A 13641-nucleotide genomic window follows, 5' to 3' on the forward strand; every position below is an offset into this window, starting at 1 on the left:
ACCTTACACAACAACCACGTGACAATCTGATATTGCTCCCAAATCTCATGAAGGAAATTAGTAAATAATAAAAAAATGAATTCAACATTTTTGTATTTAAGCAGTATACGGAAAGCAGCAGAAAGACTGAGGTGAGTACTCTTTAAGTAATATTCTTATAACGCGTTATTGCGTAACCCTCATACCATGCAGTATTATTTGTCCCCTCACTGTCAGAATAGTATTACTCTAAAGGATTTCTACTTAGCTTTTCTCTTGATTCTGTCCCATCTTTGTCACTACTGTATGTCCTGTATCTTCTTTCATTGCTTTTCACTATCATCAACAAAAAGAGACGCATAAAGGGATGTAACGTGTTTCCCTGATGCTTTAGAGATCTGGCCGAGGCATACAGTACATCATGTGCTCCACCGTGTATGTGTCGCCTCGGGGTTTGTTCGTATGCGTGGAGGCTTTCAAGATTTTTTAATTCAGCGCTCAAGACTTCGCTTTCTTTCTGCTGTGGCTCAGGGGCTATTTCGTTCTTTGATTTTTACAGTGAATCAACACATGTTTGGAAAAGAAATTGACACATTGAGGGCTAAAACTAGAAGATTAATGAAATACAATTATTCATTAGGGAGAGAAATGAAGAAGCTACCAGGCAGCAAAGGAAAGCAACATCTACACTTTAAAGTTAAAAAACCAAGACAACAGATATTATTTGTATATTTTATTCCTTCATGGAAAAAAGACCTTTTTATATATATTTTTTTCAGGGTTTATTTTCCCAGTGTTGTGCATTTTCACAGTTTTAAATATTTGCCAGAACAGACCCATTTTCAAGTATTGGTGTTAAAGTCAAAGCTGAACAAGAGAACGAAAACTGCTTTAACTACGTCAGAGCTGTATTTCCAGAAGACAAACATACATAGTCGCTCGTATTATCACATGTGCTACATTGAGGTCGTATTCAAACCATGGGACTGTGTTCATTTTGTTTTGGAATTAAGGAAAATGGCAAAATAAACTTTTGCTTGAGATGAGATGAAACCAAAGGCAGGAAATAAAGGCAGGTGGTCCTATGTGTGAACCTGGGATGTTTTATTGGTTTGAATGAAGGGATGATGAGGATGAACTGATGTCTCGTAGGAGTTAATTAACTTCTTAAAGTTTTTGAAACAAAGATAGCAGCCATCAGAAGAACTGTAATGGGTTGTGTTTAGGAGAGGAGGCTTTTATCTCCTAGCTTGGCACAGCCCTACAGGCAGAAAATAGCAAAACAATCGTCCACATGGCTACATTTGTGATGTTTCCCTGGAAATACAAATATGCCCAATAATGTTCCTAAACAACTGAAAACAGGACTGTAATTAAGTGCCACAAGGTTCTAAAGTGCACGATGTCCTAATGCATAGTTTTGGCTTTGTCCAATTTTGGCACCTTTTGCCTTCCATAAACAAACAAACAATATGTTATTCTGTGGCTTAGTAAAGGAAGCCTGTAAAGCAAGTTCTTCTGTTGTGTTTACATAAAATACACATTATAAATACAGATTCACACAGAAGACAATTAGAACCCTTATCCTACAATATGACATGAAATGCTGTTGAGAGTTTACAGGCACCCACTCAATGACCTCAGTTCCTCCATTGTTCTTACTCCTACAAGACACAAAATATACATGTATCACTTCCTGTTTATTGGTTGAACTGGCGTGTTTGTGCATATGGCTTTGCAGCATGTGTTCAGACGGTCCACGTGCAGGGCTGATAAATGAGTTCTCACTGCCAATGTGACACTGCTGTGACAATCAGATACCACGCCAGGCCTACTCCTTTTTCGCCTCAGGGTGTGTGTGTGTGTGTGTGTGTGTGTGTGTGTGTGTGTGTGTGTGTGTGTGTGTGTGTGTGTGTGTGTGTGTGTGTGTGTGTGTGTGTGTGTGTGTGTGTGTGTGTGTGTGTGTGTGTGTGTGTGTGTGTGTGTGTGTGTGTGTGTGTGTGTGTGTGAGTGTGAGAGAGGGGGCAAGCTCTGTCCTTGTTTTATGACAAGGACGTAACCCTTCCTGCGTTTGAGAGAGCCAAAGAGAGAAAGCATCATGACTTATAAGCAGAAGCACACTAGTGACACTCCTCATCTTGCCTAAATCCCTCAAATAGGATTTAACAGACACGCTCACATGAATACACACACATATGCTTGTTGTGAGCGTGAGACACACTGTGTGTTTACGTTTCATAACATGTAGTCCAGTTAGAGTGCTGTCCACTGTCTCCATAGGTCATTTCGAGGCTGACACAAATGCTACATTTATAGCACTGAACACAGCTTTCCCTGCTGCCTTCAAAACAAAACCACAAATTGAAATATCTTGTGGTTGACATCCATGTTGCTCTTGGTAAATGTCAGAGTTATTTTAAGCTGGCTAAATTGATTCAATTTGATGTCACCATCATATTAAAATCCATCCCTGCTACTGTATCTGTAGTACACTTTGAGGGCGACTTTCACACAAACACTTGGACCCTGACCTTTGCTATATGACCTCACTTACATTTCACCCATGACTTTAGCTAGCCTTTGCATTGCATGGCACGACTCGGCACAGTTCAGTCCATCTAGGGCATGGAAGTGTGTCACGGCAGATCTAATTATGACAGCAGCACCCCCCAAAAGTTCTCGTCTCCCTTCAGCATAGCGCCCTGCGACCCAGCCTGAAGCAGAGGCTATCGTGGTTACACATGAGAGCGAGCAGGAGTGTCTATATGCGGCCTTGTGAGGGCTTAGCTATAAGTGAACAAAGCAGTTTAGCTGGTGGCATGAAATGGACGTAATGACGTTTGAGCTCTGGTGCAGCTAAATATTGCTACATTAATCCATATGGTGCTCTGCAGAGGGTTAAGCTAATTCTCTATAGAATGTAATTTTTTTACACTACACTTCTATTTTATTCACAGTTATAAAAACAGATAAACATTTTACTCGCTTTGTTGTTGAGGACTAGAAAGGAAGATTGGTATCACTTTTGTATCTGCATCCAACCCAATCTCACAGCATTTCGTGTAATAGTCACGAAATAAATGTAATCTATTGATTCGTGTTCCCATTTTTTTCGTGTCACACAGAACGATAAAAGCAATGTATTTCTATTGGTAGTATGCTTCGTGCCTGCACCACGTCTTTTTGTCCGGTCGGGTCTTGGAAGACCAGAAGCTGTGTGGTTCATAAAAACATGTTCTCACTTAATATCAAGCCACAATTATTGTTTTTATTTTAAATTCTATAATGTCTGACTTTTTTTGCTGTCCGCGAGGAAAATAAATGGGGCTCAGAGCCTCAGAATACTGAAATCTGTATTTTTTAAATCTTTTTTTCCCTCTAATTTGTTATTCTTTGGTGCAGACACGAAACATACTACCAATATAAATACTTTGCTTCTAAAATCGTTCTGTTTCAGAATACTGAAATCTGTATTTTTTTCAAACTTCTTTCCTTCTAATTATTTATTATTTACATTGCTTTTAAATCGTTCTGTGAGACACAAAAAAAATGGGGAAATCAGATTGGTGAACACGAATCAATATATTAATTTTGTGACTATAACACGAAATGCTGTGAGAATGGGTTGCGGATATACAACAAGAGGGCTAACTTAGCAAAACACTAAAAGAGTAAACACTCCCTGTAAAGCCACAATTTGTCATTTGTATACTTTGGTTTGTAGGCATAAAACAAAAGAGATATTGTGCTGGTAATTTTGCTTTGGAAGTGCTAGTAGTTATATTGTGTTACCTTTTGAACGAGCCATGCTATTTCCCATCATGCTAAGCTAAGCTAACAGCTGGAAAGTTAGCATACATGAGAGTTGTAATGATCTTGGAATAAAAATAGCATGTTTTGCTAAATGTCGAACTATTCCTTTGAAGTTTTGGTAGAAATATCACACAAATCAAAGAACTGAGTCAAATCTTAAAATGTTTCTGTTTTGTAATAATTAAATGGACAGAATATCCTTAAGAAATGCGGCTTGGACCAAGTTTGATGGATGGGTATGTTGTACAGTTGACAGTCAGGAGACACTAATACACTGAAATAGCAGCAGCTTACTGATCTTTGTGAAAAACATGAACTGGTCAGACTTGCATGCTAATTATTTCTTTGGTTCGAGGCAAAACACAGGAAGTTGGCGAGAGCAGCAAGCTTGCAAGATGTTTGCAACATTTGAAAGTAAAAATCTGGCCATTTACACAGCAAAGTTACAGAGCTCCCTAGCAGATTTTGTAATATCTTTGTTTGTTTCCTGCTGTCGCTATACTATGTTTGCATAAATAACCTTTTTATTTATATTTTGACCTCCCTTGATGCAAAATTCAGCATTTTTCTCTCCTTTTAGGAGTTTCAGTTTGCAGATTAAGCCCTTTTTTCAAGATTAAAAGCTAAACAGACATTAAATAAATGAATATTGGTATTTAGCTGACCAGAGCTGTTTGTGTATTCATGTGTTTGCGTGTATTTTCTGGCAGGGACAAAAAAGGGAAACAAGCCCCACATATCAGCGGTGAGGGCTACAACTGGCAGGGCAGAGAAGTGGGTCATCTATATGCCATCCGAGCAGTCAGGAGGAAACTTGCATGCCTCCTGCTCTGCTTTTCAGCCTCAACAACGTTTGAGAGAAAGAAGGGGGGAGGGAAGGGGGGAGGAGTGGGAGGAGGAACTCTTATGTAGATGAAGATTACAGATGATCGAGGAACCAACATGAGAGACATGCTTAGTATTACGGAAAGAAAGGGGGTTTTTAAAGGAAGGCAACAATACAAAAAGAACTGTTAATTTGATTGTTGAGATTGACAACATGGCAGACATCCCACTGTTTTAATTCTCCGTTTTTTAAGTCTCCAGTTGTTTTCCTTGTCTGTGGCTGCTAAATGATCATGGTATTGATTGTTTAATGTGTGCTTTGCTAACACTCTGTTACTCACTGTGGCCAGAGAGTAGGCCAGACCGGATGGATGAATCAAGAGAAGGAAAGGAAGTGAAAAAGAGGACCTAAGATGGAGTGATAAATAGGAGGAAGAGTTGTGTCTGATGTTAAATGTTACAACGGCCTATAAAAAGAATAATGTTAATGAAGTGAGGTTAACTGAGGTGTGCTTTTAAGTACTTTTTGTTCAAGTTGCTATTGCACGTTACTGTGTTGAGTGCTATTGACGAGCGTTGGCTTTACTGGTGTTCTCTGTTCCGGTACAGAACAGCTCTTCCGTTGCATAAAGCACTTGAAACACAACCAGCTGGGTTTTATAACTGTGTGTACCGTAATGCTGGTTGAACTCATGAGACAATACATTTGTCAGGCAAATGCAACTGAACATAAAATACTTGGAACTAGGATCTTCTTCTATGGTATTGTTCCTAAATCCACATATGCCAGCACCAACTGTCTGGTAGAGATGGGACAAATGACCAAAATACTGCATTGCACTTTGTTTAAGGCTGAAAAGTTTGCAGTAGAAAGCGATGTAAACTTAAGGCAGCATGGATTGAATGTCTCGCATGTTTTAAAAAAGAAAACTGAAAATCTACTATGTCACCAAATGCAACGATAAACAAAATAAAATGCACTCTCTCCCAGTCTATAAATAAAAACACAACTGGTATTCATACACAAGGTTTGTGCATGTCGTTGTATGTATCATGTGTGCAGACATGTAAATACTTAACCCAAACTCACAAACCTCATATCACAACATATAAAACTGAAATAAAAAACAAAGAAATCCTCTTGTTTTTCATTTTTGCAAAGTTTCATTTAGCACAGTGCGATCCCGACCCAATTTGAAGGTAGAATGGTTGCAGTTTGTTCGCTCCAGTTTCAAAAGCCCCCACCTCAGAGCAACAGCTGGTCTTTTTCACAGAGCTGGTTTTATTTGCCTTTTTTTCTCTCTCGTTCAGTCTTTTTTTTAAACGAAGAGGCAAAAATGAGCGGAGGGGTTAAAGCAGTGAGAGCTGGTGACGAGCAGGAACAAAATAAAAATAAGAGATGATACTGTTAAGGTATCCAAGGCCAGTCTGGTCAGTGAAACAGGTCAGTGAAACAGGTCAGTATTTGGGTGGGATGACCACCACGGGGTCACCATTCTTTGGCCGCCACATCAGCACCTGGGCGTCGTTGGCGTTGGGCTTGACCATGGCGTTGGAGAGGATGGGCTCATTCTTGCCCAGGATCTGAGGCTGTTCCTGGGTCACGGGCTCGTTCAGAGCAGCCCTGTGACCCAGAGGCTTCTCCGGGTCCACTCGGATTTGAAGCCGCATCCTCCAGCGGATTGTATGCAGGACGAGGGTCTCTGAGGTGGCCTGGTTAACGGCCACAAGCCAGGTGGTGAAGCTCTGGTCGCGGCGGATGCTGGTGAGCTGAGGCACGTTGCTGTCGCTGACGGGCACACCCCAGGTCACGCTGGGGTAGAAATTGTCATTCATACTAACAGTGAACTTGCTGTCCTTCTTGGTGGGGCCCACCACAGTGCAGGTCTCCGTGGTGTTGCCGTACCACGGGTAGTTCACCCCATCCGAGTCGCTGATAGCCTGGATTTTGCCATCTCGCAGGTCGGGGAGCTCCCAACTTGACCTGGGAATTTAAAAGGAGACATAGATGAGGATTTACTAAGAAATAGAGCACATAGACATAAGTGGCTGTTGATAATATAGGATCATTGCATTAACTAAAGTCAAATGAGCAGACAGCCCCAATCAAGTCCGTTTTAATTCAAGCTATCAATTTTGGAGATAAAACTGGAAGTGAGCTTATGTAAAATTCAATAACGCCTCAATAACAAATGAAACGTGGATGCATGCATGTGTACAGTAAGCCAAAGTTGAACTAGGAAGTTGTCTGTAAACTGAGATGGATGGCAGTTTGGGTAAAAATGCTACTGTGTGCCTTTGTTTCCTCCTTCAAATATGTGTTTGAATGTTTCCTGACCCCTCTGATTACTTTTTAGAGATCATCCTTTCTCTAACTGATCCAAAAACAACAGAATTATCCTTCAAGACGATTTCTTCATCTCTGGTGCACTTGGATTCCTTGTGTAAAAAGCTTTCCTTCCTGTATAAATAGCTGAGAATGTGCATCTTAACAGGCTGACAAGTCTTTCTCTTGATGTCACTGTCTATCCAACAACACATGATAGACACAAGGAGATGATTCAAGGCCTCAGAGTTGGATCTTTACAGCAATTTTTTTAAACTGTCGAGATCAAATACAATCCAACAATAAAATACTGTGACACACACAGGGGGCGACATAAACCTACATACACCTATGGATTTTCTGCCTGCATCAGGAGAACGATTACCTTTCTTTCCCTGAAGCTGTAGATCAGCAGGACAGAGGAGATAAAAGTGTGATCACCAGACACATGACTTACTGCTTGCTTGGGCCAGCCTCAAATTCTGATTTATGTATTCACTCAGGGGTTGAGATTACCATGTCAGGCATGATAATGGCTGGCTGTCTGTGTGTGTGGGTGTGTGGAACTGTGTCTGGGTTTTTGTGTCCTGAAAAATCACTTAATCCTTTAAATCTCCTCCAAATAATACTCGATCACTTTTTGTCGGGAACTCAAATTAAATATGTTAGCTGTGGATGGTTTGTTTGAGTCACTGAGACCTCGTCCTGTGGCACGTTGTGTAGTTCTTTACCCGCTGAGGAACTGTGATCAAAAGTGCTGAAAGGCTTGTAGAGATATGTCTCACTTCCTGTTTGTGTCTTCACTGCCTGGTTTGTCACGGCCAAATAGTCCGCAATAAGTGATGTGAGTGGTTGTGACAGAACCACAGAGATGTTACAATGTAATATATAATGTAATGTAATGTTACAAAGCATTCACTCAACAAAATAAAACTAAACTGCCTCGCACAGTGACTTCTGAGCATGTCAGTTATTCCAAATTATCACAGTGATGTCTCAGGGGGTATTTCTGCGGAAAAAAAGATACATTGTAAAGATTTCAGATGACTGTGACATTAAACGCTCAGTGATCATAGGCCATGCACTCTACACATAAACAATGAAAGCTCTTTATCAAAGATATAACTGAACTAATTAGGGCTGCAAATAATGATTATTTCATTATTGATAAATCTGCCAATTATTACTTGGATTAATCTATTCATTGTTTGGTTTATAAAATGTCGGAAAAGAGAGAAAAAAATGTATATCCTTGTTTCTCAAAGTCCAAGATCATGTCTTGTGTTTTCAGTCCAAAACACAAAGGTGTTTATTTACATATGATATGAAACAGGAAACAGGTCATCCCCAAATGTCAGATTCTCTAAACAGCATTTCTGTTTGAAATCTGAATATTAATGTTTTTACTGATAATCAGATGCATTGATAAGTCGACTAATCTTTGCACCTGTAGAAGCCTATGAAGCCGAATATTCCACTATAACAAAGATATTGATATATAGATAGTCACACTGAATGCATCCAAAATATATCTGCTGTCTTGCAACATATAATGACAGTTTTTCCACACAACTCTATTGTATAGAAGTGGATTGCACAGGCAGAAATTGGGAAGACTGGTGATCTGTAAAAGGTTTCAAAACGTTAGGTCTGAAATGTGCAGACGGCATCATTGAGAAACCGTGTGTCTACTGAGCATTGCCCATATCCTGTTGCTGCTCATTTTTTGCAACATAACTTTGCATGTTGCCAAGCAGAATACCAGAATACTATTGAGAGCACTTTATAGCAGATGGTGAAGTTTGGATCAATCTCTGTTGGAGTGGAGGTGAAGAAATAGGGTGCCAATTTCATTAACTAGTCAATTACTGTACAGCATGCCTCAGCACCTCGAGTGTCGTGTGCAGACTGAACCCTGCTCTGCCAAGAATGTTGGCAGGAAGCTCTGTCTCCCATGTTTACGTTCATGACTAGAGTTAACTTGCAATCTAAGAAGCACTATACCCAATGCAAGTAAACTTTACAAGAGATACATGTCCATTACTTTTCTAGTTTCACTTCTGCCACAGTTGCTATTTTTAGCACTTTTTCATTTTTAGGGCAACACTAGACGCTGGGTGGAACCAAACATTGGGTGTGTGTGCCTGTCTGCCTGTTAATAGATATACACACACAACCATACAAATCTGTACCACAGTTAAAGCACTCATTAAGACACCTATAACAAACGGGCGGAAGAGAGACGGTGAATGTGTTCAGAATCCAAAGCCAACAGAGAAATTCTCCACATTACCGTCCTCAGCTGTTCGGTCCAATTAAAGCACGCTGAAGCTTTATTTTCATCAAAGACACTTAGTATGAGAGTCTCAGCGGTGAGAGCAGTATCATCTCCTGCATGCTAAATATGTCTTAAAAATTGATATAAAGACGAAGTGGACTTTATGTGGTTGTGAAATTAATTGACTTTAATATTGAAATTATGATTATATATGAAGTACAACTATTTTAGATGCATGAGCTACAGTGGTAGAAGAAATGGTAACACTGTACAAAGAGGAGATTTGTGTGTGGGTGCATTCAAAGACCCCTATATATATATAGTGCTATATATATATACTGAATTTGTATCCCTTACATGCATGTTGGTTAGTTCCAGCTTGAGATCACTGATCTTCTTTGTCAGTGTGTTGCCTGTCCTTACAATATGCTGATATAATGTTTAAGATTGTTATCTTATAATTTTGTGTTTGCTTGCTGCAATTTGGACACAAATGATACACTGACTTTAAATGTTCTTAAGCACACAGTATGTGCTATAGTGCCACTTAATGACATTTAACCTACTGTGACCCAGTTCTATGCCAGTGATTGTCATTTTAGAATGAAAGTCATTTTCAATGGAGAGTTCAAAGCTACTTTGCATTCATTTTGTTCGAGTTCGTTCAAACTTTTTCAGCGATCTTGAAGAATTATGAGAAAAGTAAGCCTACATTAGAGCGCAGAACCCAGGCAATAAGTGGGCAATTAGAGTGTTTCGGGCTTTAAAGAAGGGGCTAATTTTCTTTTTCCTTTTGTGTTACAAAATTGGATATTTCTGAATGCATCTATTTTCCTTTTATATGAACAGTACATCTGTAACAAAAAAAATTACCTGACAAAAGAGCATGACGATTAGATTTTCACAATACAACAATGTTGCTTAGATGAACAATTACTGAAGCAATTACTGTTAGCAAAATGTGGTTTACAAAAGGCATTGATCATTCTGGCCTTTGAGTCCAAGTCTTTTTTTGACTGTCTATTTCTTTTTCTAACACTCTCACAAACACACATGCACACACATGCAGGGCCATAGGGTTTGGGTTGTTGGGGAGGGGACTATGTCTCTAATCTTAGACGTGCAGCGCTCAAACATCCTTAGCTACAATTTCAACAGATAAAGCTAATTGTGAGTGCATGTCAGCTTGTGGTTGCCCACAACAGCATACAGCAATGCTGACTAACATTACCACACACACACACTTACACACATTAACAATGAGGGGGGGGGGAGGGGGGGAGATAGGAAGGAACAAATGAATGAAAGACAAGTCTTAACTGTCACACTGTGTCCTGATGAGCATGTTTGTAACCACTAGATTAATTGGCAAGGAGAAATCTGAAAGGTCATAGCAATCATTTTCAATCCCAATTTCCTGCTCTCCTGTCTGTCAGCTTTGTCAAGTACTTTGTAGGCTACAGGGGCCCACATATACTGTAGATAGTTGAGCTACTGAAATAAAGAAATATCCATAAACCTTTTAATTATCGTCCTTAATGCAAATATGATGTCATATTTTGTTATTACACTGCAATTTACAGGTAGACAAGTGTCTTAATTAAATGAGACTAGTTTCATTAAGAATGTTAGCATGTAAAAAACAGAAAGACTCTTACGCTGACATTACACATAACTAACATTAAGGCTCTGTTTTGGGGAAGAACCATATTTTTCTGTACATTTGCCCACATTGCTGAATATGCTTGAGTTTAGTTTAGTTTCCTGAAGTTCTGGATAATATATTTCTTCTTTAAACTTGAAATGTGTAGTTCTCTATTCTGGGTAAAAGCATTCCACAAAAATAAAAATGTATATATAAACTTCTTAACGAAAATACAACATAACTATCTACTTATGTTTACTTATCTGGTAAGTGATTTGTTTATTGAGTCTCAACCATAATGTGCTGAATACATGCTCAACCCCATAATAGTAACATAGTAAAAGAGCCCCTGATACTCACATCCCTTTGTTTCCATACGTATTGTAGAACTCCATGTGGTTACAGGCTTGGATCCAGCCGATGGTCCATGTCTCTTTACCGGCTACTGGCGGCACTAGGACCCGAGCAAGTGCTCGGAAGTGCGGTGTCCGGTAGCGCAGGACCACGTTGGATGACTCGTCGATGCTGGTGGGGTTGGGGTCGATAGAAGTGTTCACCTCCAGGACGGTGATACTGTCTCGGAAACTCTTGGGCTTACACCTGATACTCTGGATACAGCCCATTGCATTAAATAGCAATACAATCCACAACAACGTCCAGAGGTCTGGAGAAGAAGAAATACGCATGGAAACAGCAAGAAAATCACCACAGGTGGATCCACATCATGTTTTCCAAAAAGGTTTACCAGATTAAAAAGCGTTTATTTATAGCAGGCTGTCTTCTGAAAAAAAAGCCATGCATCTGTGCACATATTTGATTCAAACCTTCTTTCAAAAAAGAAGAAGAAGACGGGCCTGGAACATCTTCATATTTGTAGAGCACATGCTTTCCGGTGCGTAAACGCAACTTCATCAAACAAGTGCAGAAACAGAAACTTTCCTTTATGCGTGCACAGATGTGTTCATGCTGTAGAGTTAAAAGTCATTGCTTCATAAGCGATTTTTCACAAAAGGACTTGACCTTTTGGCAACATGCATCCATTGGAAAGGTGCACGTAAAAGGCTCGGGTAATTATGAGCTAAATAATTAACTAAAACTACTAAATCTACATCTTGGCGTCAGATTCTCTTTTGTGTAATCATTTTTGTAATTACACGATTATATCTTAGCGAATGCTATATGTCCAGAATTATAATAAAAATGATGCCCAGAGGTGAATTTCACATTATATGTAGCAGCCTTATCTCCATTTAATCCGCAAAAACATAATTCCTCACAATAAAAAGTGAAATTTAGAGCGTTATCCTGAACGTGTTTATACATGTGCGGATTAACGGCCCATGCAGTGCAATTGCACTAATTGTGGGGTTTTGCGCACAAAAAACAACATGCAAAAAGAAGTCTACCTATAAAACAATTGACTGGAAAGTCTCCAGTGTCATCAGCCTGGTGAAATCCTGGACAGCTTCAGGGTGATCGGTGGCTCACAGTTCTTCGGTCAAAGAGGTAATTCCGTTATCCCCTTCACAGCCGCTCCCGTTATTTCTCCCCTACAGCTGCAAATAACGTCCCCGTCCCGCCGGGAGAGAGGGAGCATTTCCACAAGCGTTCAAATCTAGCCGAGTTTCAGCCGGAGCACCGCAACATCGAAAGGACAGCGCCGGGTCAACTTTAGCACCCGTTTCACAGAATCCATACCTAGATTTAAAAATAAATAAAACATAACGCCTCAGAACGAAGAACCTCCAGCTGTCACATAGTTCGACCGAGCCGGCAGTGCTGTCCTGTCCGTCCGCCTGAGCTGGGATGCGGTTCAGCCTAAATTCCTGCACAAGCTGTCATTTCTCCGTGCTCGTCCCATCGCTGCCACGGCAGGTTCACCCCGCTTCGCATTGGTCTATTAGCTGCCTTGAGAGCGGCTTTATAAGTACCATCGAGACGACACTTCCGGTATGAGCTCCAGGCATGCTGGGAAATGTAGTCGCTGTGGACAATTTACAGAAAGGTGAAACAGTTCGCCTCATATCACATTCAAGGCTGAGAGCCTCTGTGTGACGTTGAAGAATATGTTGTGTTAGCTCTTTTCACACTGGCGTTTAAAATAGCCTATACTAGTTATGTCCTTTCTACTGTAGTTATGTTGCTGCTGTTTATTTTTTTATAAAAAAAAAAAATGTAGGCTAATTCCATTTTATATTATTATGTTTATACTTTTTAAAGATTGTAATGCCTGAACACACTGCTGCTACTGTTACTAAATACTTTCCCAATTTGGGATCAATAAAGTACATATCTCTCTCTATCTATCTATCTCATCATTATTTATCTCATCATTGTTATAGCCTAGAAGTAATAGCATTTTCATTGATTTGATACCATGAATAAATTACTTTAATTCATAATAACGTGTACTTATTTATTTATGTAATGTTTGATTATATTTAATAACATTTGATGTCCCATTGTAATTCATATTACAGTATAACATCGTGCCAATGACGTTTATTTTTATTTATTATTTAAAAAGAGATGTCAGGGCATTTCAGGTTTAATATTGTTGTATAAAGTAATCAATAACTAATTTGGTGTATCATTTTACAATCATATTTTTCATTATTGGGTGCTTTTGTTTCTATTCACTATGTGACAAGTATTTTCATTGATTCATCTTCATCTATTGATTTATATTCTCCGCGACACAACCACAACACAATGTTTATTTATTTATATATGTATTTACTCAATGTATTTGCATTGGTGTATTTTTAAGCTCTT

General features: G+C 39.4%; 1 protein-coding gene across 2 annotated transcripts; it reads right to left on the reverse strand.

The window, feature by feature from the left end:
• Nucleotides 1-697: 697 nt before the first annotated feature.
• fam78ab (family with sequence similarity 78 member Ab) lies at nt 698-13516 on the reverse strand. Of its 2 annotated transcripts, XM_079657781.1 has the most exons (3): nt 12273-13516; nt 11227-11530; nt 698-6601 (listed from the first exon to the last, which is right to left on the reverse strand). In XM_079657781.1, exons 2-3 carry the CDS (start codon nt 11487-11489, stop codon nt 6076-6078), a joined length of 789 nt encoding a protein of 262 aa, XP_079513907.1. In that variant the 5' UTR covers nt 11490-11530; nt 12273-13516; the 3' UTR covers nt 698-6075. The 2 variants fall into 2 exon arrangements, with proteins under 2 accessions (XP_079513907.1, XP_079513906.1); XM_079657780.1 differs by having other exon boundaries at nt 11227-13516.
• Nucleotides 13517-13641: the final 125 nt, after the last annotated feature.

Source organism: Notothenia rossii (assembly GCF_949606895.1).
Source record: "Notothenia rossii genome assembly, chromosome: 11".
NCBI lineage: Eukaryota > Metazoa > Chordata > Actinopteri > Perciformes > Nototheniidae > Notothenia > Notothenia rossii.